This window comes from Syngnathus acus, chromosome 10 (assembly GCF_901709675.1).
Source record: "Syngnathus acus chromosome 10, fSynAcu1.2, whole genome shotgun sequence".
NCBI classification, from domain to species: Eukaryota; Metazoa; Chordata; class Actinopteri; order Syngnathiformes; family Syngnathidae; genus Syngnathus; species Syngnathus acus.
This window is the reverse complement of record NC_051095.1, coordinates 8,756,676-8,780,736: the sequence shown is the minus strand read 5'-3', so window position 1 is coordinate 8,780,736 and position 24,061 is coordinate 8,756,676. Positions and strand designations below refer to the sequence as shown.

Genomic DNA, 24,061 nt, shown 5'->3' with positions numbered 1-24,061 from the left:
TGAGGTACAGAAGTCCCGCTCGCGCTTCCGGCCTAGTAATCCACTTGTTGACGATAGAGACGGTGGTAGACGGTGTGTTTCAAGTTAAACGGACATGTTAATCTAAATAATTAGTCCAGTTTTCTTTGAGTAAGCGCTATGTTGGGCTTGAGGGAAGCCGGCGTTGTCGGTTTCTCCGTGGCTCTGGCTGGAGGATTGGCTTACGTCTTTTGGAACTACACGATCGACTCCCGGCAATCCGGTGAAAGTCGCCCGGGGGACGAGGCTGAGAGGCGAAGGCCCACCGAAGAAAAGCCGAAGAAAGAGGAGGTAGACGCGAGTGGAAAAGACGTCGAGGAAACTGTCGCCGAAGCCCGTGTTGAGGCTGTTTGCACCCCCGAGAAAGCGCAGAAAGTATCGGAGGTAGGCATCGTCTCCGGCGGGAACACTTTCATGAACAACTCGGTGATGTTTCAAAGCACCGAAGAGTCACACAACTTTATCATAATATACGTAGTTGCACAATGTAACTGCATTTGGAAACAACCGTTTTTATGACACTTTTTAACCATTCCGGGCCACAGACAGTTGTGAAGGAAACTTTCTCACTTGAGGCGGCCATCCGTCTCAATCGCGTTGATGAGCACACAAAAGCTTTAATTTAACAAACTTTAAAGTTGTACCGCCTAATGGTAAACCGGGATTGCAAGTTGTTAAAGATGATTAATATGAAATTATTTAATACACTTTAATAATTTAAGGTACTGCCTAATGATAAAGTGAGATTACAAGTTGTTAAGGATGACTACTTTCAGTGCAAATACGAAAATCTCCACTCTGAATCCGAAGAAGATCTTGGTTTATGAACATCCAACAGTTAGTCTGAAGGTTGGGGTCGGTCCTAAATGCCCAGGGCATAGTCTACATCTCATTCGCGACCTTCACATTTAATCCTGTTTGTGCTTATTCCCGCAGCAGTCAAAGTCGTTGAAGCCAGAAGGGACCCAAGTGCTGGTTCTGGGTCTGGATGGAGCCGGAAAATCCAGTCTGCTGTACTGTTTGGCCATTGGCGACCTGGACGTGGACATTCAGCCGACGCAGGGCTTCAATGCCGTCTCCATTAACAAAGAAGACCTGCACGTTGAATTCCTCGAAAGTAAGTTCATTCAGCAAGCGGCTCAATGTCTGATTTTCTTGAGCGATAGCTCTTAAATCGCTCAGCCCAGCCAGAAGTTACCTTCTGTAAAGCCAGCAAATGTGTCTTTGGATTTCATCAGTTGGCGGCAAGGCAGAGCTAAGACCTTATTGGCCAAGGTACATGTCCAAGGCTCTGCTGCTGGTGTTCGTGGTGGACTCGGCGGTGCCGCAGCTCTTTGGTGTTGCCAAGGCACAGCTGCACAAGCTGCTCAATGACTACCCCTGCCTGCCTCTAATGGTACTGGCCAACAAGCAGGTGAGGATGACAGAAACTCAAAATATACAAAAAGACTCTTTGGTCCTTCACCTGAGATTAGACCATAGGGACAGGTGCTGTGTTTTTAGCCAGTCAGAAACGTGAAAAAAAAAAAGACTCTTTCTTTGCGTTGCAAGCCAAAGTTTGCATTATGAGCTTAAGCTATGCTGCAAAAAGTCATGTCCTTTGCAGGCACAGTTGCTTTTTATTTGTTAAGTGGACGGGACAAACAGGCTAACTCGCAAATCAACTCATGTTAGAATTCAAAATACCTTGGCTGTAATTCCACTGTGGACCAATCAATAGCGGCATATTATTGTTTGAAACTGTAAATTTAAAATAAGAAACAAGAAGTATTTCACGATCATCCTAGCTTTTAACAAATACTGTGGAATGTGAAATTCTTTTGAATCAGAATCAATCCTAATTTTATGCTTGCAGAAATATCTTCGAACATGATTATTTGTTAGGCTTGACCAAATTGCCAAGCGTGTGCGTTGTGGGGTTGAAATTACACTACTTCCTTGACAAATACCTTTGGCACCATCTTGTGGTATCTTATTGGTGAGCACAAAAAGATTAATGGATGGTCATAAGTAATAATGAAAACTTTTCTGTAAAAGGCACAAACAAGTGTTGTCTTACAGGACCTTCCGGGCGCCTGCAGCATTACCGACCTGCACGAGGCGCTGGAGCTTTCCGAGGTGGGAGAGCGAAAAATGTTTCTTATCGGCACATACGTCAAGAAGGGTGAAGCGGAAGTCACCTCTGGTGTGCGGGATGCCCGAGAGCTGATCATCCAGCTGGCTGGCGACAAGTAAACGGCAGCAAGTCCCAATGTTCTCGTTGCACCTTGTTCACTCGGGTCCCCGAAATCTGCGCAACTGAAACGAAACTTAACCAAAGATGTTCTCAATGTTTTTGTAGTAAATAGGGAATGTTTTTGCACCACTTTTTTGAGTAATAATACTACTTTTATATGATTTTCCATGTAACTTTAAGTACACAGCCATTACAGAGAAGAACAGGTTAAAGTTGTAATGTTACAAGGAAAAAAGTAATGTACCGTTTGTGACCCTAAAAGAGTCAATTCATAGTCTTACCAAAAGTTAGTTGATAAAAATGACATGATTTTCCAAGTAAAATATTCTGATTATTGTTTTATAATGACTTTTTTCCATGTTCTATTGTGACTTTCCCCTCATAATATATCATTCTGGAAATGTGATTACCTTTAAGCTTGTATTACATAAAAAGATGGCTTTTAATATAACCGTCTTTCAGTGTTGCAGTTCCTTTTCAACTTGGAGCCAAACTCCTTTCAACCGTCCTCCAAGTTGAATGAAAGTTTTGCAGGATACGGCAGAACAAGAACTAAATGTCCTTTTATTTTTTTTAATCGCACCCCTGAAAGGTGGGAGACTATTGCGTGTGAATTTCACTTATGGCTATTAAGTTACTAAAGTTATAAAAGTTGATGTTTCCTTCAAATATCTTTTTTTTTTTTACTGTCTGGCCATAAAGACCTTTGTTTTTGCTGTGTCTTACAACAGATTTTTGACCAGTTAAAATTAAAGATTGTTGTGTAAATACTTTGCTGGTTTTGATGTTATTGTTTAATTGGCATCCTTCTGTCGAACTAGCTCAGGTTTTATGTGTGCGGTTGCTACGGACTCGCATCTCCATGGCAACAAAGACTGATAAGCGCAGCAACTTCCTAACTTATTCCAGTTACATTTGAGGTCAAGTGAAGTGGCATCCGCTTATCTTAAAATATATGTGTGGCAGTATTTATCATTTTAAGATATATTGTAAGGGGTCAAACAGTGCAATTCTTACCAACTAAGTGACCTCAGCTCTAATTGAGGCTGTGCCCCAATTAATTGCAAGTGTGTGTCATCTACCTAAACACCAAATTAGAAGAGCCACAAGAGATAATATAAATAAAAAAAATAAAACAGGTGACATCCATTATGCAATAAGAAACATTGTGAACACTTTTTGAAGATGTCTTTTTAAAACCACATTGCAATAGCTGGATAACTATCATTATCGTTTGAAGGTGTGTTGCAGCAGGGAGACATTTAAATCATGCAGGACCAGAATTGCCCATCCTTGCTTTAGATGTACCTGTCAGGAACAGAATGTAGCAGGGCGACCAAATGCAACTTGGACCAGGGTTTATTGAGGTAAAAGGTAGTTGGAAGGGAGGTAGGTGGGTAACCAAAAACACAGACGGGATAGAGACTCACAGCCAGCAAACAGACAGACCGACCGACCAACCGACATAAGTCCACTTGGACAAGGTTAAAATACTGACCGTGAGCCTCCAGACAGACCAAGGGAAACCCAAACGACAGCTACACGGTCAGGGACGGGACAGAACAGTCGACACCGACAGGGAGAAACACACGGACAGGGCTTAAATACACAGGGTAACAAGAGGAAGCAGGTGACAGACATTACAATGACGAAAGGGGTGGGGCTGAGAGAAGATGACCGCCGAGTGTGCTCTGGCACGGGCGTGACAGTACCAAACGCAGTTGGAATTCCACACGGACGACGTTGAGCGCTGGACTGCAAAATGGCTCCTGGAACATCATGTGTCCGGCCGCTTTAAATCTTCAGCATCCAAAGCAATGAGATTCTCACGAAGTTTAAGAGCCAACGCCTTTATTCTGGTTCAAACACGTTTACATAGTTGAAAGAAAATCATCATTTGAATATAGTCAAAGAATTCATCAGAACATGTGTATTCAATTAAAGTGTGTTTATATTTGTACTATATGTTCCACATAATGCGAAAATGTCGTACCGTGACATTATCTATCATAACAGTAGGTGGCGACCGATAAAGAAACAATAAGGAAAAAAACATCAGAATGGAGATGATTGCCGTCGGCTGACGACGCCCAGACAGGAAGCGGCGCTCGGACGGCCGCGTGGTCACTTCAGCTGGACGTGGATCTGCTCCACTTGCCACACCAACAGCAAGTTGATGGCTTGCAGATCCTGAACTTGATAAGCAAAGTCCTGCTGGGGCCCGCCGTTGAAAGTCAGCTGGAAAGCGCCACTGCCACACTTGATGACAATCTAGACAGCGGAAGGCAGAGTGCAGGTTACTTTCTACGGGTTTTGAATTTGGGTGATGATTTAACGCTGACTTAGCGACGGACGTCACCTCGAAGGGGAGTCCTGGTCCAAAGGGGTTTTGTTGGGGAAGGCTCCCGGTCAGCTTCTCGCCCCATTTGCCGCTGAGTTTGGCGTTCATGGTGAAGCTCTTGCCGCCAAAGTTGATGTTCAGGTGCAGCGCATTGTTGCCCGTCTCCTTGCCGCTGCTGTCACGCACGTCCAGGTTGATCACCAGTCTGCGAGCACAAATGTGTCAGCTGCCTTCTTTGGCTGTGTGTGTGGTGGTGGTGGTGGTGGGGGGGTCATTACCTGGTTGCTTGGGGAATGGATTGTCCCTTGATGACCAGCGTACGGCCCACGCTGAGACCGCCCAAGCCACCTTGGAAGCCGCCCGTCTGCGCGCACATACAACGGAGAAAGATGGGAACAAGTAGGCCATGCACGTGCTTTGGGGACAGCTCCAGTGGACAAACAAAGGCATTTGGTTGCATGTCTTGAACAATGCCCACTGAAGGTGTTGCGAAAGCTTCACACGATTGCCACGGGAGAGTAAAAATGCTTTTGGGCATCCACAGCACAAACTCACATCGCTGTATTTCATGTAGAGCTGGCACTGGCACGCCACATCCCGAGAGGAACACGACGCTCCATTGGTGGCATTTGCGCACATGACCTTGTCTGAAAATACCAAAAGGTAAATACAATCAGGCAAAAGAGTGACTACACACAAGTCAATTTCTTGAGGGCTTTGCCAATTATGAAATTATACAACTTCAAAAGGGAGAGTCCAGTCATATATGAGCAAATCTGAATGTTGAAAATGTGCGGCTTTGATGGTCGTTGCAACGGAGGATGACTTTCCCCAATTGGCCAGTAGGCGGCGACATCTTCTGCACGCGGGAAGTCTGCCCTGCTCAGCGGGCGGCCTGACTGAAGGCCTCTGCTTGCGCCCACCTTTTGTTGGAGGAGGAGGAACGCGGCTCGTGGCGGTGTTGCGCAACCCTCTTTTAAGAAACTCACGCTGCAAGTCGAATGCTCTCATAAACTTTGAGTTCCAATTTGCTCATCAAAAAATGTGACTTCCTTTCTTAAAATATAAGCTGCACCAAATATTTTTCAGTGTCATGACACATGAACGCTGCAGCCGCAAAACAAGGTGTGCACTCACCCCTGGGCACCTTGCAGATGTAGTGCAGGTTATGGTCACATGGGTAGTCGTTCCAGCGACCAGCATCATATTGCCTTATCTCACCGCAGCTTTCCTGTCCTAAGTAGTAGTCTGGCTGTGTGGGTTCCCAAGCCCTGCAAGAGAGGAAATGTGGGGCACACAACGCAAGGATTTGAAAGTAACTATTTCAGTCATGTTTCTTCATGTGTCTTTCAGAGGTCTTGTTTGTGAATATTGAGGTATCAAGTTGAGTCATCATCATCATCATTTAAAGCAACAAGTGCGCAAGACTTGAAACGATTCACCGTCTCACAGGCTTGTCGCGCTTTCTCACTTAAGGAAACTTAAGGAAACTCACGAGAAGGAGAAAGGTGTTCCGTCTGTCCACTGCCACACAGTGCTCCCAGGTGCCGCACGTCGCAGGCCAATCCAGTTACGAGGCGGTTTTCGCTGCGCCAGCCACTCCTGCAAGGCAAAAAGTGAGTGAGTGAGTGAGTGAGTGAGTGAGTGAGTGAGTGAGTGAGTGAGTGAGTGAGTGAGTGAGTGAGTGAGTGAGTGAAATCGAGGTACCTGCTCCTGTTGGTCCCTAATGCTCGCCAGGTGGCCTCCCTTGGACACACAGTAGTCCTCAGCCTTGTCCCAGTCCAGATTGTTTGTTCCGAAGAAGTAACAGTGATTGCCGTATTCCTGCCATCCGGTAGGACACACGGACACCGCTGGAAAGAGAACAAAAAATCAGATGAGAGCTGTGCCAGCATCCAGCAGATGCAACTTCGGTGGGCGTCAAAGGGCACGCGTATCCATCCTGTAGTGCCAAGCTGCGCCTCTGAGTGGCGCTGCCGGACAACAAGACGTCCAATGCAGGCCGTTGCGATCACAGCCGCAACCCAAACAGGACAGTGTGTTCACGCAATGACGTCATTAACTCGGTTTTAGGCTTATTTTTTACAATTGTGTGCTTTTGATAGGACATCGGGACTCGGTTACGGCAAATGTGAAAAAGCCTAGGATGTCCTCTGTTAGGGCCAACGGGAACTAACACAATGGCATGTATGGTTTGAGAGATACGGACCAAAAACATACAGAAAACAAAAATGAATTGCTCGTTCTCAGGAAAGGGTAAGCTAGCGGGTAAAACAAGTAATAATAAAAACAATAACAACAATAAAAATGAATAATAATTTATTTTAGCCCGTTTTTAGGTCTGGAACTGTTTGAAAGAGCACTTGCCTACGGACGGGAATAGGTGGGAGGGGGAAAAAAATACCGCTTTCTGCACAGTAACAATTGCCCACCCCCACTGACGGTAAAAAAAATAAAGAACTTCATAAAATGTTTTTAAAGGGCTACCATACTTGTCCTGAGAGCATGCTTTCGTGAAATGATCCGTTCTTCCAAAGCTGTGCCTTTGAAGACATTTTTTGATAGTTGTCGCAGTTGAACTTTACAAATCCGATGGCATATACATATAGGTCGTGCTTATTTAAATGTGCGAGTATCACCCTGAAATCTGCTGGGTCAAAGCAAGTTGAGTCAGTTTGACCGTCCAATTTTTGACCAAGCAGTTTTACAAGTGTGCCAGGAGAAAACGTTCAAAACCTCAAAGTGATTCCAAAAAGTTACAAAATTAAGTTACGTTCAATTCGACCAAAGAATAATAGTATATGCAATTCTACACCTGACATACAAAAAGTGAAGGCGGCATTTCCGTCCGAATAGAAGAAGTGACTAAATGCTCACCGATACAGGTGGGACGCAGTGCGAGGGCGATCATGAGCCAAGCGGCGAATGACGGAGCCATGTTCGGGATGTGAGGACTCGGTCGTGGACCCAATTCAGTCGGAAACACAGCAGCAGAGGACTCGGGAGGATGCTGGTGCGTCGTCTGGCGCCTGCCTGCCTGCCTGCAACACTGCACTTGGAGCGTGTGCAAGCCAGCTCCTCACAAGTCGCCCCCCACCCACGCACGCACGCACGCACGCGCACGCACACACACACACACACACACACACACACACACACACACACACACACACACACACACACACACACACACACACGCACACACACACACACACACCACGCACCCCACAAAGGACGTCGAGATGATGCGCTTCGCGCTTTGCGTGACATTATACATTATACTTTTGTACACAAAAAAAGTAAAACTTTGAACTCAAAATACCTGTGCTGCGCTTGACGTGGAAAATTAGACTTATACAAGTTTTGTACACAAAAAAAGTACAACTTTAAACTGAAAATACCTCTGCTGCACTTGACGTTGAAAAGTAGAAAAAGGACGTGCGTGACGTCATTCCAAAGCCTGGACAGGCCTTTAAAGACAAGCAAAGAAATACAGTAACAGGCTTTGGAAGTGTAGGCGTTGGATAGTGAAAGCACCTCAGTGGGTACGTGAGAGCTTAAAATACAATTTAAACGTAGCATCCAAGCAATAAAAAAAAAAAAAAGAAAAAAAAGACCTTGGTGACAAAAGTTCACTTGTTGCCACCGTGAATGACAAAGATGCTCAGTCAAGCACAGGCGGGATTAAGTGTCTTCTCTAAAATATCTCCACGACATGCCAAAAGATTCAGCTCAGTACAACTAGACAATAAAGGTCATCTTGTCAATTTTCTTTCTCACTATATTTTCAGATGATATAGCTTCAGTTTCTCTGTTTATTTGAAATTAGTGAAATGAATGATTTTCTTTTTTGAATTTGTACCATGAACCCAACGGAGGACATTGTTTATTGGCTGAAAAATGATTTCACGCAGGGTACACGTGGCTGAAAATAGGTTGAGCACCACTGCACTAAAAAAAGGGCAGAAAGTCACATTCATCATCATTTCAGGATCCAGTGGCTGCATTCCATTTCTATTTCATTTCCTTCAAATAAAAATGACAGCAAGTCGGACGAGGAGTGAACAATCGGAACACCTCCTGTCCAAACGGGCTGTACAAAGGCCTTGAGCACAAAAGTGTGCACATCCCGGCATCTCAACAGGTGAACGTGGAAAAAGCAAAAGGGAGTCTGGGATCAGAACTGTCTTTGGATTTCTGCGAGGCTTTGAAAGACTCGAGGGACCGTTTGTAAAAACTTCCCAACCGCGTTTGTCAATATGGGCGCGTCTCACAAACTGCAATTGTACTGGGAAGAGGAGGTGAGCCTCTGATTTGTCGATGTCGCTACCACATCTACTCGGGTGTAAGGATCCGTTCGGGGTCCTAATACGTTTGATGACATCGCATGCGGGGGACCCCAACCTGCCCATCAATGGCGCTTTTGCACTATTGCGCAAGATGAAATCAGCAGCGGAGGCGTTTGTCAGCTTGGTACGGACCATTCAGTTCAAGGACAACTTGGGCCTTGTTTTCTACTTTTGGCCGGCCCAATCCGGCATGCCTCTTTGCAACTGACATAAGTCCACTTGGACAAGGTTAAAATACTGACCATGAGCCTCCAGACAGACCAAGGGAAACCCAAACGACAGCTACACGGTCAGGGACGGGACAGAACAGTCGACACCAACAGGGAGAAACACACGGACAGGGCTTAAATACACAGGGTAACAAGAGGAAGCAGGTGACAGACATTACAATGACGAAAGGGGTGGGGCTGAGAGAAGATGACCGCCGAGTGTGCTCTGGCACGGGCGTGACAGTACCAAACGCAGTTGGAATTCCACACGGACGACGTTGAGCGCTGGACTGCAAAATGGCTCCTGGAACATCATGTGTCCGGCCGCTTTAAATCTTCAGCATCCAAAGCAATGAGATTCTCACGAAGTTTAAGAGCCAACGCCTTTATTCTGGTTCAAACACGTTTACATAGTTGAAAGAAAATCATCACTTGAATATAGTCAAAGAATTCATCAGAACATGTGTATTCAATTAAAGTGTGTTTATATTTGTACTATATGTTCCACATAATGCGAAAATGTCGTACCGTGACATTATCTATCATAACAGTAGGTGGCGACCGATAAAGAAACAATAAGGAAAAAAACATCAGAATGGAGATGATTGCCGTCGGCTGACGACGCCCAGACAGGAAGCGGCGCTCGGACGGCCGCGTGGTCACTTCAGCTGGACGTGGATCTGCTCCACTTGCCACACCAACAGCAAGTTGATGGCTTGCAGATCCTGAACTTGATAAGCAAAGTCCTGCTGGGGCCCGCCGTTGAAAGTCAGCTGGAAAGCGCCACTGCCACACTTGATGACAATCTAGACAGCGGAAGGCAGAGTGCAGGTTACTTTCTACGGGTTTTGAATTTGGGTGATGATTTAACGCTGACTTAGCGACGGACGTCACCTCGAAGGGGAGTCCTGGTCCAAAGGGGTTTTGTTGGGGAAGGCTCCCGGTCAGCTTCTCGCCCCATTTGCCGCTGAGTTTGGCGTTCATGGTGAAGCTCTTGCCGCCAAAGTTGATGTTCAGGTGCAGCGCATTGTTGCCCGTCTCCTTGCCGCTGCTGTCACGCACGTCCAGGTTGATCACCAGTCTGCGAGCACAAATGTGTCAGCTGCCTTCTTTGGCTGTGTGTGTGGTGGTGGTGGTGGTGGGGGGGTCATTACCTGGTTGCTTGGGGAATGGATTGTCCCTTGATGACCAGCGTACGGCCCACGCTGAGACCGCCCAAGCCACCTTGGAAGCCGCCCGTCTGCGCGCACATACAACGGAGAAAGATGGGAACAAGTAGGCCATGCACGTGCTTTGGGGACAGCTCCAGTGGACAAACAAAGGCATTTGGTTGCATGTCTTGAACAATGCCCACTGAAGGTGTTGAGAAAGCTTCACACGATTGCCACGGGAGAGTAAAAATGCTTTTGGGCATCCACAGCACAAACTCACATCGCTGTATTTCATGTAGAGCTGGCACTGGCACGCCACATCCCGAGAGGAACACGACGCTCCATTGGTGGCATTTGCGCACATGACCTTGTCTGAAAATACCAAAAGGTAAATACAATCAGGCAAAAGAGTGACTACACACAAGTCAATTTCTTGAGGGCTTTGCCAATTATGAAATTATACAACTTCAAAAGGGAGAGTCCATTCATAAATGACCAAATCTGAACGTTGAAAATGTGCGGTCGTTGCAACGGAGGATGACTTTCCCCAATTGGCCAGTAGGCGGCGACATCTTCTGCACGCGGGAAGTCTGCCCTGCTCGGCGGGCGGCCTGACCGAAGGCCTTCCGCTTGCTCCCACCTTTTGCTGGAGGAGGAGGAACTCGGCTCGTGGCGGTGTTGCGCAACCTTCTTTTAAGAAACTCACGCTGCAAGTCGAATGTTCTCATAAACTTTGACTTCCAATTTGCTCGTCAAAAAATGTGACTTCCTTTCTTAAAATATAAGCTGCACCAAATATTTTTCAGTGTCGTGACACATGAATGCTGCAGCCGCAAAACAAGGTGTGCACTCACCTCTGGGCACCTTGCAGATGTAGCCCTGGCTAAAGTCACATGGGTAGTCATTCCAGCTACCACCGTAACTCCGCTGTATCTCACCGCAGTTTTCCTGTCCTAAGTAGTAGTCTGGCTGATCGATATCCCAGTACCTGCAGGAGAGAAAATGTTGGGCACAGATGCAACGGTTTGAAACAAATTCCAGTCATGTTTGCAAGTCTTTCAGAGTTCTTGTTTGTGAATATTGAGGTATCAAGTTGAGTCATCATCATCATCATCATCATTTAAAGGAACAAGTGCGCAAGAGGAACACTTCAAGCGATTCACCGTCTCACAAGCTTGTCGCGCTTTCTCACTGAAGGACACTCACGAGTAGGAGAAAGGTGTTCCGTCTGTCCACTGCCACACAGTGCTCCCAGGCGCCGCACGTCGCAGGCCAATCCAGTACCAAGAATGTTCCAGTGCTCGCAGCGCCAGCCACTCCTGCAAGGCAAAAAGTGAGTGAGTGAGTGAGTGAGTGAGTGAGTGAGTGAGTGAGTGAGTGAGTGAGTGAGTGAGTGAGTGAGTGAGTGAGTGAGTGAGTGAGTGAGTGAGTGGCGTTACCTGCTCCCGTCGGTCCCTAATGCTCGCCAGGTGGCCTCCCTTGGACACACAGTAGTCCTCAGCCTTGTCCCAGTCCAGATTGTTTGTTCCGAAGAAGTAACAGTGATTGCTGTATCCCTGCCATCCGGTAGGACACACGGACACCGCTGGAAAGAGAACAAACATTCAGATGAGAGCTGTGCCAGCATCCAGCAAATGTCTCCACATGCAGCAAGAAGTAAAGGTGGGGTGGCTTGTCTTGCAACAATGTCAACATTTCTGCAAGGAGCAACTTCGGTGGGCGTCAAAGGGCACGCGTGTCCATCCTGTAGTGCCAAGCGGCGCCTCTGAGTGGCGCTGCCGGACAACAAGACGTCCAATGCAGGCCGTTGCGATCACAGCCGCAACCCAAACAGGACAGAGTGTGTTCACGCAATGACGTCATGAACTCGGTTTTAGGCTTATTTTTTACAATTGTGTGCTTTTGATAGGACATCGGGACTCGGTTACGGCAAATGTGAAAAAGCCTAGGATGTCCTCTGTTAGGGCCAACGGGAACTAACACAATGGCATGTATGGTTTGAGAGATACGGACCAAAAACATACAGAAAACCAAAATGAATTGCTCGTTCTCAGGAAAGGATAAGCTAGCGGGTAAAACAAGTAATAATAAAAACAATAACAACAATAAAAATGAATAATAATTTATTTTAGCCCGTTTTTAGGTCTGGAACTGTTTCAAAGAGCACTTGCCTACGGACGGGAATAGGTGGGAGGGGGAAAAAAATATCGCTTTCTGCACAGTAACAATTGCCCACCCCGACTGACGGTAAAAAAATAAATAAAGAACTTCATAAAATGTTTTTAAAGGGCTACCATACTTGTCCTGAGAGCATGCTTTCGTGAAATGATCCGTTCTTTCAAAGCTGTGCCTTTGTAGACATTTTTTGATAGGTGTCGCAGTTCAACTTTACAAATCCGATGGCATATACATATAGGTCGTGCTTATTTAAATGTACGAGTATCACCCTGAAATCCGCTGTGTCAAAAATCGGAGCGGCCCAGCAAGTTGGGTAAGTTTGACCGTCCAATTTTCGACCCAGCAGTTTTACAAGTGTGCCAGGAGAAAACGTTCAAAACCTCAAAGTGATCCCAAAAAGTTACAAAATTAAGTTACGTTAGATTTGACCAAAGAATAATAGTATATGCAATTCTACACCTGACATAGAAAAAGTGAAGGCGGCATTTCCGTCCGAATAGAAGAAGTGAATAAATGCTCACCGATACAGGTGGGACGCAGTGCGAGGGCGATCATGAGCCAAGCGGCGACTGACGGAGCCATGTTCGGGATGTGAGGACTCGGTCGTGGACCCAATTCAGTCGGAAACACAGCAGCAGAGGACTCGGGAGGATGCTGGTGCGTCGTCTGGCGCCTGCCTGCCTGCCTGCTACACTGCACTTCGAGCGTGTGCAAGCCAGCTCCTCACAAATCGCCCCGCACGCACGCACGCGCACGCACGCACACACACACGCACACGCACACACACACGCCACAAAGGATGTCGAGATGATGCTCCGCGCTTTGCGTGACAGACAACTTTTGTACACAAAAAAGTAACACTTTGAACTGAAAATACCTGTGCTGCGCTTGACGTGGAAAAGTAGACTTATACAAGTTTTGTACACAAAAAAAGTACAACTTTAAACTGAAAATACCTCTGCTGCGCTTGACGTTGAAAAGTAGAACAGGACGTGCGTGACGTCATTCCAAAGCCTGGACAGGCCTTTAAAGACAAGCAGAGAAATACAGTAACAGGCTTTGGAAGTGTAGGCGTTGGATAGTGAAAGCACCTCAGTGGGTACGTGAGAGCTTAAAATACAATTTAAACGTAGCATCCAAGCAATGGAAAAAAAAAAGAAAAAAAAAGACCTTGGTGACAAAAGTTCACTTGTTGCCACCGTGAATGACAAAGATGCTCAGTCAAGCACAGGCGGGATTAAGTGTCTCTCTAAAATATCTCCACGACATGCCAAAAGACTAAGCTCAGTACAACTAGACAATAAAGGTCATCTTATCAATTTTCTTTCTCACTATATTTTCAGATGATATAGCTTCAGTTTCTCTGTTTATTTGAAATGAGTGAAATGAATGATTTTCTTTTTTGAATTTGTCCCATGAACCCAACGGAGGACATTGTTTATTGGCTGAAAAAGGATTTCACGCAGGGTACACGTGGCTGAAAATAGGTTGAGCACCACTGCACCAAAACAAGGGCAGAAAGTCACATTCATCATCATTCAGGAGCCAGCGGCTGCATTTCATTTCTATTTCATTTCCTTCAAATAAAAATGACAGCAAGTCGGACGAGGAGTGAACAACCGGGACACCTCCTGTCCAAACGGGCTGTACAAAGGCCTTGAGCACAAAAGTGTGCACATCCCGGCATCTCAACAGGTGAACGTGGAAAAAGCAAAAGGGAGTCTGGGATCAGAACTGTCTTTGGATTTCTGCGAGGCTTTGAAAAAGTCGAGGGACCGTTTGTAAAAACTTCCCAACCGCGTTTGTCAATATGGGCGCGTCTCACAAACTGCAATTGTACTGGGAAGAGGAGGTGAGCCTCTGATTTGTCGATGTCGCTACCACATCTACTCGGGTGTACGGATCCGTTCGGGGTCCTAACACGTTTGATGACATCGCATGCGGGGCCCCCAACCTGCCCATCAATGGCGCTTTTGCACTATTGCGCAAGATGAAATCAGCAGCGGAGGCGTTTGTCAGCTTGGTACGGACCATTCAGTTCAAGGACAACTTGGGCCTTGTTTTCTACTTTTGGCCGGCCCAATCCGGCATGCCTCTTTGCAAAGCTGCCCACGTGCCTTTCGTGCGGGGACGTTGACAGGTCGCTACAATGTTTCCACGCTCCCGTTTCTCCACAACGCCGCCGATTCAAGGTCACAGTGAGATGTTTCACTTCAGACGCAAAGACCGATACTTTGATACTTTTAAATACTGAATTTAAAGGACGGGGCAGGAACAAGACGTCCCCGGAAATGAACTCACGTGTCTTGCATGTACAGGCGCAACACGCGCCTAAATGAGAATGTGTGCTCCTTCTCGCCATTTTACCGTCAAACTGTTTCTTTGTTTCTTTTGCAGTCATCTGTTGAGAACATTCATCAAATTGTTACTGAGACATTTCCAGGCATGTGCTACATGAATTGTTTATATGTTCCCAATTGCTCATGATGACAAACACTACAAAGGCAAGTTCCAAATCTTTTTGCAGTCACTTCTTAGGAATAGTCTTGTACTTCTGTCTTAAGTGCTCCTTATCTCATCTTATTAACTTGAACAAATCTGCACCTTCATTCAAATGATGTCTATTTAAGTAGCCACAAAACCCCAGGGCTGAGGAGTCAGAGATCAGGTGACTGACTGACCAACCTTAACCCCTAACCCAACCGACTGACCGACCGACCTACCGACCGACTGACCGATGGAACGACACCTACCCACCCAGGCCCACACCTTCACCCAGGGACCCATTGTGGGGGTCTGGGCCCCGGAGTTTGCAAAGGGCCCCCGAACACTTGGAGGTGGCCTAGGGGTTCTCTGATTGCCGTCCCCCGTGGCTCAATCCATATCACCCCTCTCTCGTGCTTCTCTACTGATATGCCTTATCACAGTAAGATCCCTCTGACATCGCAATTGGCATCGGCATCTGCATCGCTTTGGGCCCCCTGGCCCGGTCGTAATTATCGGAATAAGTGCAGCACTACTGTAACAGCGGCACGGTGAGTCATATTTTTTTCCTCCTGCTCAGTGTTATGGAGTCAAAGCTGGGTGAGACAACGCCGGATTTAGCAGTCAGACATCAAGCGCCCTCATTCTGCGGGAGTAGGAAGTCAACGGTGGCGGTGGTCAAGTGCTGCCACCTGCTGGACCTTGATTGGAAGTGCACCAAGTGGGTGAGACCAGACTTATTTGGCTGTAAAGAAGCATTATTTTTAATCATGAAAAAAATGTGTTTTTCAATAATCTGAAAATTATTTGAGAATGTTTTCTATGACTGTGTCATTCAGAATTCTTACATAGAACGTCTTTTTGTTAATTTTGGAATTAGAGTTTATTCAATACTACTTTTATCAGCATCTGCTACTCAAGCATGCAGTCTGCCACCTCTGTAAAAATTGTTGGAGTGATTTTGATTGGGGTGGCTCGGTGAGGCGCACTGGTTACACACACACCTTATTCTTGCCGCCTGTCTGTGGTCAAGGATGACCTTGCCAGCAATGTCTCTGTCTTTGGAGTCACGCAGGAGAAAAGGGATGTTTTTGCATTAAAAAGAAGAGGGCGGCGAAAGTCCGTCCATTAGGTCGCCCATATTGGCCATAAAAACCGGCTCTGGCAACGGCCTCACCATTGTGATTTTGAGACTCCAAAGAGCACAGGTGTCAAACTCAAGGCCCGGGGGCCAGATACGGCCCGCCACATGATTTTATGTGGCCCGCGAAGACAAATTGTGCATCAAATTCGTGTCATTACTAGAATTGCAAATTGTCTTCACTTTTAATAATATAGATTTTTTAAATATTTGATCAGTTTTTACTCGTCTGATTTAAAAACGAGTTATTTGTCATTTTGTTTTGTAGCTTTTATTGTATATATTATGAAGTGCTCATACATTTATTTGGGTTGACAGTCATAATGGCACTCCGAAAGAAGCTATGACCACAATGCGGCCGGCGAAAAAAATGAGTTTGACACCCCTGCATTGAGCATGACTCGTTTCAACCACTAGACGTCGCCAAAGTTCAATGAAAGATTTGGGAAACGGTAGCAACAACGACTCAATGTTGCTGTTGTTTTTTTTACAGCAGTTTTGTAGCGAGGGAGACTACTTGTGTGAAATTGATTCATGCATATCAAGATACATAAGATCTCTGACCAGGAGGTGTCCTCATCTCTGACAACACCTCCTGGTCAGAGAACATCACCTCCATCACCAAGAAGGCTCAGCAGCGGCTACACTTCCTGAGAGTTTTCAGGAAGCACAACCTCAACTTAACCTGAGGCTGACCTTCTACCGCTCATCCATCGAGAGCTTGCTGACATACTGCATCACAGTATGGTTCGCCAGCTCCATCGCTGCTGACAGGAAGAGACCGCAGAGAGTTGTCAAGGCAGCACAGAAGATCATCGGCTTCCCTCTGCCCCCCCTGATGGACATTTACACCTCCCGCTGTCTCAGCAGCAAAGGCAATCTCAGAAGACAGCTCCCACCCTGGCTCTGTCCTGTTTGACCTGTTGGCCTCGGGGAGGCGCTACAGGAACATCAGGACAAGGACAAACAGACTTAAAAACAGCTATTTTCCAAGAGCCATATCTTGTCTCAACTCTAACAGGCACTAAGCTTGATCACTTATGGTCTACTATTCTTCTACGTACAATGTATTTATGTATTTATACTTCAACCACTACAACTGTGCAGTTGTCACTTTTTTTTTTTTAATACTTTATAGCTTTATATTGCAGTGTTTGGGCAGCGCTTATCTCGTTGTACTATGTATAATGACAATAAAAGGCATTCTGAATCTGACAAAAGGTTTTAATCCCTCTGTCAATCAGACACATTAAAAGCACCCCAGTGCTCCCGTCCTTCGTCCTTCGAATTAGATCAATACAGGAAGCGCAGGTCTCAGGACCGAACCTTCCTCACTGTGATCAAACGTGATATAATGTCATTTATTAGCATGATAGCTGACGGGCCTACTAAGCTATGATAAAACATTGTGGCTTTAGATCACACATTGAAATAATCCAATCAGTAAACCCTCGCTTTCCTTCTCCACATGTCGGCTTGAGCATATGGAGAGATGGCTGTAATCAAATTGGATTACGTTGGGTTTTGTTTGTATTTGTAAATAATAAAATACATCCTCCAAAAGAGAGTGCGTAGAAGTCAAGTGAAAAAAAAAAAGCTGCCTCCAAGTGAGAAATTCCTCACAGCTCCGCTTGCTCCTCTTAGCAACAAACAAAAACAAGGCGCCGTTTGAATCCCGTTTGCATTTTTTTGCTCCTAAACATCACAACATGCTCACTCAGGACATTTTGTTCAAAGTCATGCTTGGCCTTAAAAAGACATTTAACATTGTTTTATGACGCATACAGTGGTGCAATTTGTGTGTATCAATTTGTCATTAAAAGATATGTATCTATTTAAGTTGTTAAGGTGGTGCAATATCTTTAATTATATACTTTCAAAAATAGTATACTTTAGGCACCTTAGTACATCATCAGATCATTTTTAAATCACATATAAAATACATTTATTAAAATTGTATACCTGCATATTGAGAAAAATACTGACCACAATTTGGCAGTAGGGTGCTGGAAGAAAATGTAGCCTGAACATTGAAATAAACAGGTACTACTGCATTTATATTTAAGAAATGTAATAATAAAAATCAAATCATTAACCATATTGCCAGCCATTTAACAGCATTTTGTTTGATCATTCCAAGACCCACCGAATATGGATTAGTTTCTCCCAGAACAAGTTTCTGACCAAAAAGCAGAGCAAACAAGTTTTTTTTGGTGCTAAGACACCTCAAGCAGAACTGTGACTTAGACATTTGTGTTTGCCTTTTTGAGACCTTAACCCTAAAACAGCAAAAGTTAGACAGATAAAGTTTTCATTCATTTCCATTCACTCCATGAACTGCCCTCATCTTTCCTCCTGATTACAACAGGCGTCATTTCCTGAGTACGACAACACATCTTTTTGATTGTCAAATGAACTCCATGCATAATTGTGGCATTAACACAAGAGTGCAATTTAGCATACCTGATGAGCAACATACCACCAGAAATACTCGTTGGATGGTTTCAGTTAAGCAGGTTGAACGGGCACTTTCTCAGCGCATGCGCTCACCGCAGGGGGACCTCAACCTCCACCTGGCCTCCCTCCTGTAGACTCACTTCAGAAACTCTTTTAGACACGGGCACATCTCTGCTCACGCAAATGTGTCAGGTGGTATCAGTCTCATCGTGTCATACCATTTCTAAGTACTGTACAAGTACAGATGAACAGTATTGGCGTGCATCCATTGTACAAATAGAGAGGACTGGATCATGACAATAAAATCTCTGGCTTTTCTTCAATGCATCAAATACGTCATGTGCCCCCTCTTGGCATTCTTCATGATGACCCCTAGTGTAAGGAACTTACTGTGACATTATTGAGTTTCCTTATACGTAAATATTGTTTTTACAACCCACCAGTGGTATTGAGACAGCAAATTAGCTGCCAAAGACGCTCATTTTGCTTATCATCTGTACACTAAGAGAGCGGGCCAAAGCACAGCTATGAGCTCACATCCCTTTTACAGACTGGTGGACAATGGAATGACATCACCTGTCACTTGTCTGTGTCGTGATCCAGAGCCGCACTTCCGACTCGTGTTTCTGTGCGTCCCGTGGGCCGGTGACTTTGAGTTGGGCCCGCTAGGTGACAAATAACACATTTAAAGTGAGAAAAGTACTCACACTATGAAAAATCCGCGGAAAGATTTCTTTTTCAGGACTTTCCACCACTTGAAGAAAAACGAATGCGCTTGGAAAGTACTGTACAGTTAAATATTTGTACTTTTTTTTCCCTTCCCAAAACATGACACAGAGAACAGGCTAGACATTTTAATGCCTAATTTATTAACAATCTGTCACTTCACGTAAACGCGTTGGTTATACATAGTCACTCGAGCACCTATACATTGATGTAAGTTCAAACAGCTTCATACACAAAATAAAAAGAGGCAGAAGAAAGAGATAAAGTTCCAGAAGATAGGTCCAAAAAGGAATTGGTAGGGCTGGAATGACGATTTGGGGGTGGGTCTCAATCCAACACAGAGCCCAGTTGAGCTGGAAGACCCTCCGATTGGCGCCACTGAGCCGTGCGCAGCCTGAACCATTTCTGGATGGAACATGGAAGGAGGAAAGTTTTAGAACAATTGTGGTATTTCTTTACCCCTTTGGCCACAAAATCCTCGGCAAAACCTGATGGACGAGAAGTCGTGATGTAACAGACTGAATAGTAAATGAATAGTCCTGAGAACAGGTGCACTTGTCATTGCCTCCAAAAAGTTTTCAAACAAAACAGCGGCTTCGGTAAACACGCACCAGAAACTCTACGTAGTGTGGACTGAATCTGTGGGTCCAAAGACTGGTTGAAAGTCGGATTTATATCATAAAACAACAATTCATTTCTTGAAGCTCTTGAATTGGCACACACGCGCGCACACACGCACGCACACCATTTTCTGTTATTAGTGAAGTTTTTCTCATGTTAGCTTCATTCTATTTTGGAACATTACACTCTACGTACATATATATAAACACAGTAATCCCTCGTTTATCGCAGATAATTGGTTCCAAAAACCACCCACGATAAGTGAAATCCGTGAAGTACGGTCACCAACAAGAAGTACTGGGCAGGCTAACGAGTTAGAGGAAAGATGCTAATTCGTGATCGTGCTAACACGCGAAAACGGACTTCTAAAGGAATGTAAACGAACATTTGGATCAATACTACATTGTTCTAAAGGTTTGACACATGTTTCCTCAATTTCAAAGTTTTATTTTGTCTTTTAATTGTTTTTTTTTTAAATTTGGAAACAAAATCCGCGATGTAGTGAAGCCGCGATAAATGAAACACGAAGTAGCGAGGGAAATAAATTTCCAGGTGTTAATTCAGCAGCAGTTTATTTTGTGTATATTTTTCTCATTCTTCTTTTTGATTGACTACTTGTATGTTATATATGTTCCAGGCTCACATGCCATTACATAACTAAGCCAAGGTTGACTTGCAGCGTCCACTCTGAACAAGCAAGGGTACGCGGCGCACCGAGGCTGTGGCACATTGTAAAGGCTGTTTATGTGAAACGGGGAGTGGTGCGCAGCCCGTGTGTTACTGTGTGCATGTTACTGTGCGCATTTGTGGAGTTGAACCTTCCCCAATGAGAGCTTTGTTAACAATCCAAAAACACTGGAGAGGCAATGAAGTCAAGTCTTTTGATCAGGTGCCACATGTGAACCTTGCACCCCACCCAGACCGCACCAAACCCTTCCGCACACAATGAATAGAAGCAGTCGTAAACACCTGTGCCTTTTTTTTTTTTTTTTTTTTTTTTTTTTTTTTTACAATAGTAGCTTACACACGCCCACCAAAACATGCAGATACACAGAGAAAGCTATAAGTAGACATCACTCAATTGTTGGTGGAAATATATGAGTTCTTATTGTCACTGAAGGCAATACAACTTATTGAATGCTTTCTGAAACATTAGCTTAAAAGGCATAGTTGCTCAAGCCATCTCTAAATGTTTTGTAAAAAGAAGAAAAACACGACAAATTCAACAAACAAGAAGAAAAACACGACAAGAAGAGGCCTAATCTTTGCAAGCTTAATGCTAATACATAATGGTAAATGTTATAGATGGGCTAACCAATCACTTCAGTGTGAATTTTTATCGAGTGACAATTTACTGCATGCCGATGTCATGACAGTGTCTGATAAAAGTGTCAAGTGTCAAACCTGACTGTTTGATCAGGTTTACGTATTTACGCTGCAGCTTCATGCTGGTGTGATGCTGTCAAACCCGGACTAACTGGTTTGTTGGCTTAAGATGGAAAAAACAAATGCACAACTTGCAGATGAATGAAAGTGTTTTAACAACCCGAGGTGAAAGCGGGTGTTATCCATCCAGCAAAATCTTGTGTGTATGTAAACTTGATTATTTACATGGGAGATGAGGTTGATGGTGAGTGACACCGAACATGCCTGTAGCACTTTGTGAAGATTAAGAGCATTTACACCTCCTGCGTCTGTTAAAAGCTTTTTTTTTTTTTGCCTCCCAACATTTAGGCATGTTTTTCCTGTGAAAATACTTTTGTAATCAATTGTAAAAAAACATCAGCTTTCAATTTTATTAATACCCCTATTTAGTTTTCTGATTCATACTTGCTGACTAGAATAATTTCAAATTTGTGAACTAAAACAGAGAACAGGCTCTGACTCAATTCCAAAACTGACCACAAGGGTGCTCATAGGGGCCAAATGCTTGCATTCTATAAACGAAAAATATTTGCAATCTAAGATGGAGTGTCTTGTACGGAAGAGGATTAGGGCCAGTGAAGAAAAAAAAAACGAGGGGTGACAGGATTCAGACTTTTTTTCTCAGAATTCTGACTTTATTCTCAGAATTCTGACTTTAAAGTCAGAATTCCCACTTTCTGACTTTAAAGTCAGAATTCTGACTTTAAAGTCAGAATTCCCACCTTCTGACTTTAAAGTCAGAATTCTGACTTTATTCTCAGAATTCTGACTTTAAAGTAGGATATAATGTCAACAATAATAATAATAATTATTATGATGTGTGTGCATCCACGAGAAGTCCACGTTACATTTCATTTTTGTATTAGCTTTTTTTCTGACTTTAAAGTCAGAATTCTGCGAATAAAGTCAGAATTCTGAGAAAAAAGTCAGAATCCTGTCACCCCTCGTTTTTTTCTTCTTCACTGGCCCTAATCCTCTTCCGTAGTCTTGTTATAAAATGTGAAGGGACACATAATGTATCAAATGTTTAAAATACAATAAAAAACAAAAACAAAACAAACATTATGCGTTATTAAATAATTGCTTAAATTCAAGTGGTAGTCAAAATTAAACAGGGATAGTTAGTACCAGTGACAATGAGATTACGTACATTAAAGGCACATCATGTGTGTAACATAAGGTTTTTTTTCCTATTTCATATATTTGAGCAATGTGTTGATGGAAAAAAAAAACATCTCCAATTCGATATTTCCATTTTTTCAAAATTAAAAGTAGAAAAGTAAAATTTTTGCCATGATGAAATATATGAATAATTTCAGCTAAATGCTGGAATCAAATATATTGACGTACTGTATAAGCAGAACGTATTCCACGCATTCATCTGAGTGGTCGGAGCAGGACTCACCTGCGTTTCTTCCTCCGATAGTCCACACTCGGCGGCGACCAGCATGAGCGTCGTGTCGTCAGGATACTTGCCCTTAAAATTGTCCTCCAAAACTTTGGCCTGGTACTCGGACAGCTTCATGCAGTCCATGTTGTGTGCTCCGGAGTTGGAGGTTCAGCCCGGACTGGTGGAGCAGGTCGCTGCCGCCAGGAGAGAGGGAGGAAAGCTACGTGTTCGGCTGGCTGAGTGTTCACGGACGTCTCGCCGCCGCCCGCAGGCGTCCAGCAAACAGACTGCTGTCGGTCGGTAGGAGCGCGCCTCCGGTGGAGGCGGAGCTATGACGTAACTGAATATCGTGTCACTTATAAGTGAAACCCGGCTCGTGATGTCATCATTTCTCTGACAGTCACAATGGGAACTACAGTTTTGACATTTAATGACAAAAGAAACAGTACCGCGGTTTAGAGGAATAATATATGCAGACTGACAAGTAATTTTCAAGGTGCCAAAGGGAGGACTAGCCGAAAAAAAAAAAAAAAAACATAAAATGCTCCCAAACCAATCACTGATTTTGCTAGCGACCGTGTTGCAGATGAAGCCAGAAGTTCAAAAAAGGAAACGTGATAAGAGCCCAAGTGTGCGAGAGTCCACAATGGACAGTGCACATGACGAGTCTGCCTGAGTAAAAATAACCCAGGTCGTGACCCTTTGCTTTCTGCACTGTACACTCAATTTGGGAAACAACCCCAGGAGATGGCTTGGTATTTTGTGCGTGTGTGTTGCCATTTCCTGTGTGTAATCAACAAATATAGAAAAGAATCCAAAAACAATCCACTTTTTTTTTTTTTTTTTTTTAAAAAAGAGGGGCAAATACAAGAGAAAATATTTTTGACATTTTTTCACGACAACATAATGTAAGCGCATTGTTATACTCCTGCAAGTTGTTTTTTTTCCACCCAATATAGTAGACACAGCTTTCAGTACACTACTGGCTTTGACGAAAAATATTTGACTGCTTTTAAAAAAGATTAAATTCTCTTGTTCAAGGTCACATACGCGTACCTGGTCCACCCAAATGTCATTTGAATTGAAAACGCAAACTTAGTGAGTCAACAATTTGTATTCACAATGTGTTTCCCTAATTACAGTGGGCCTATTATTTTCCCACCGCTACTTTTTTCTCATGCTAGATAACACGCAAAGTTAACTGCTAATTTGCCTCCCAGTGGACCTGGCAAACAGAAGCAAGCAAAACAAGGCGAAAGCAATCATTTGTCATGCTAGCCCACGATGATATAAAACAATCTGCTGTTGAGCAGAAGGAAACAGCTAATAAATCGG

General features: G+C 44.3%; 4 protein-coding genes and 1 long non-coding RNA gene across 6 annotated transcripts; 1 reads left to right on the top strand and 4 right to left on the bottom strand.

Moving 5' to 3' along the window:
* Positions 1–15: 15 nt before the first annotated feature.
* On the top strand, positions 16–2,666 carry arl9 (ADP-ribosylation factor-like 9). 2 transcript variants are annotated; one of them, XM_037260073.1, is made up of 4 exons: positions 16–402; positions 958–1,135; positions 1,257–1,432; positions 2,080–2,666. In XM_037260073.1, the coding sequence occupies exons 1-4, from the start codon at positions 139–141 to the stop codon at positions 2,251–2,253; spliced, it is 792 nt and encodes a 263-aa protein (XP_037115968.1). In that variant the 5' UTR covers positions 16–138; the 3' UTR covers positions 2,254–2,666. The 2 variants fall into 2 exon arrangements, with proteins under 2 accessions (XP_037115968.1, XP_037115967.1); XM_037260072.1 differs by having other exon boundaries at positions 18–402; positions 955–1,135.
* LOC119128034 lies at positions 1,341–2,019 on the bottom strand. Its single transcript, XR_005098919.1, has 2 exons — positions 1,968–2,019; positions 1,341–1,469 (listed from the first exon to the last, which is right to left on the bottom strand). It is a non-coding gene; the product is annotated as an uncharacterized LOC119128034 (long non-coding RNA).
* Positions 2,667–4,292: 1,626 nt separating the features above from the next.
* LOC119128881 lies at positions 4,293–7,622 on the bottom strand. The gene is made up of 8 exons (XM_037261734.1): positions 7,473–7,622; positions 6,303–6,448; positions 6,091–6,197; positions 5,733–5,866; positions 5,151–5,242; positions 4,874–4,959; positions 4,614–4,800; positions 4,293–4,525 (listed from the first exon to the last, which is right to left on the bottom strand). The coding sequence occupies exons 1-8, from the start codon at positions 7,531–7,533 to the stop codon at positions 4,379–4,381; spliced, it is 960 nt and encodes a 319-aa protein (XP_037117629.1). The 5' UTR covers positions 7,534–7,622; the 3' UTR covers positions 4,293–4,378.
* A 2,105-nt stretch (positions 7,623–9,727) lies between these two features.
* LOC119128920 lies at positions 9,728–13,156 on the bottom strand. Its single transcript, XM_037261796.1, has 8 exons — positions 13,004–13,156; positions 11,744–11,889; positions 11,511–11,623; positions 11,159–11,292; positions 10,585–10,676; positions 10,308–10,393; positions 10,048–10,234; positions 9,728–9,959 (listed from the first exon to the last, which is right to left on the bottom strand). Exons 1-8 carry the CDS (start codon positions 13,062–13,064, stop codon positions 9,813–9,815), a joined length of 966 nt encoding a protein of 321 aa, XP_037117691.1. The 5' UTR covers positions 13,065–13,156; the 3' UTR covers positions 9,728–9,812.
* A 6,254-nt stretch (positions 13,157–19,410) lies between these two features.
* hopx (HOP homeobox) lies at positions 19,411–23,053 on the bottom strand. The gene is made up of 2 exons (XM_037261511.1): positions 22,742–23,053; positions 19,411–19,695 (listed from the first exon to the last, which is right to left on the bottom strand). The coding sequence occupies exons 1-2, from the start codon at positions 22,868–22,870 to the stop codon at positions 19,618–19,620; spliced, it is 207 nt and encodes a 68-aa protein (XP_037117406.1). The 5' UTR covers positions 22,871–23,053; the 3' UTR covers positions 19,411–19,617.
* Between the last annotated feature and the right edge of the window lie 1,008 nt (positions 23,054–24,061).

Excerpts from the sequence above, each read along its gene's own strand:
- LOC119128881 (XM_037261734.1), bottom strand. The coding sequence starts at position 7,533 with ATGGCTCCGTCATTCGCCGCTTGGCTCATGATCGCCCTCGCACTGCGT. Across the intron at positions 6,198-6,302 it reads TTAGGGACCAACAGGAGCAG|GAGTGGCTGGCGCAGCGAAA; the intron begins GTACCTCGATTT and ends TTTGCCTTGCAG. Across the intron at positions 4,960-5,150 it reads TCTACATGAAATACAGCGAT|ACGGGCGGCTTCCAAGGTGG; the intron begins GTGAGTTTGTGC and ends ATGTGCGCGCAG.
- hopx (XM_037261511.1), bottom strand. The coding sequence starts at position 22,870 with ATGGACTGCATGAAGCTGTCCGAGTACCAGGCCAAAGTTTTGGAGGAC. Across the intron at positions 19,696-22,741 it reads TATCGGAGGAAGAAACGCAG|AAATGGTTCAGGCTGCGCAC; the intron begins GTGAGTCCTGCT and ends TGTTCCATCCAG.
- arl9 (XM_037260072.1), top strand. The coding sequence starts at position 139 with ATGTTGGGCTTGAGGGAAGCCGGCGTTGTCGGTTTCTCCGTGGCTCTG. Across the intron at positions 1,136-1,256 it reads GCACGTTGAATTCCTCGAAA|TTGGCGGCAAGGCAGAGCTA; the intron begins GTAAGTTCATTC and ends GGATTTCATCAG. Across the intron at positions 1,433-2,079 it reads TGGTACTGGCCAACAAGCAG|GACCTTCCGGGCGCCTGCAG; the intron begins GTGAGGATGACA and ends GTTGTCTTACAG.
- LOC119128920 (XM_037261796.1), bottom strand. The coding sequence starts at position 13,064 with ATGGCTCCGTCAGTCGCCGCTTGGCTCATGATCGCCCTCGCACTGCGT. Across the intron at positions 11,890-13,003 it reads ACTGCGTCCCACCTGTATCG|CGGTGTCCGTGTGTCCTACC; the intron begins GTGAGCATTTAT and ends TTCTCTTTCCAG. Across the intron at positions 9,960-10,047 it reads GACCAGGACTCCCCTTCGAG|ATTGTCATCAAGTGTGGCAG; the intron begins GTGACGTCCGTC and ends TCCGCTGTCTAG.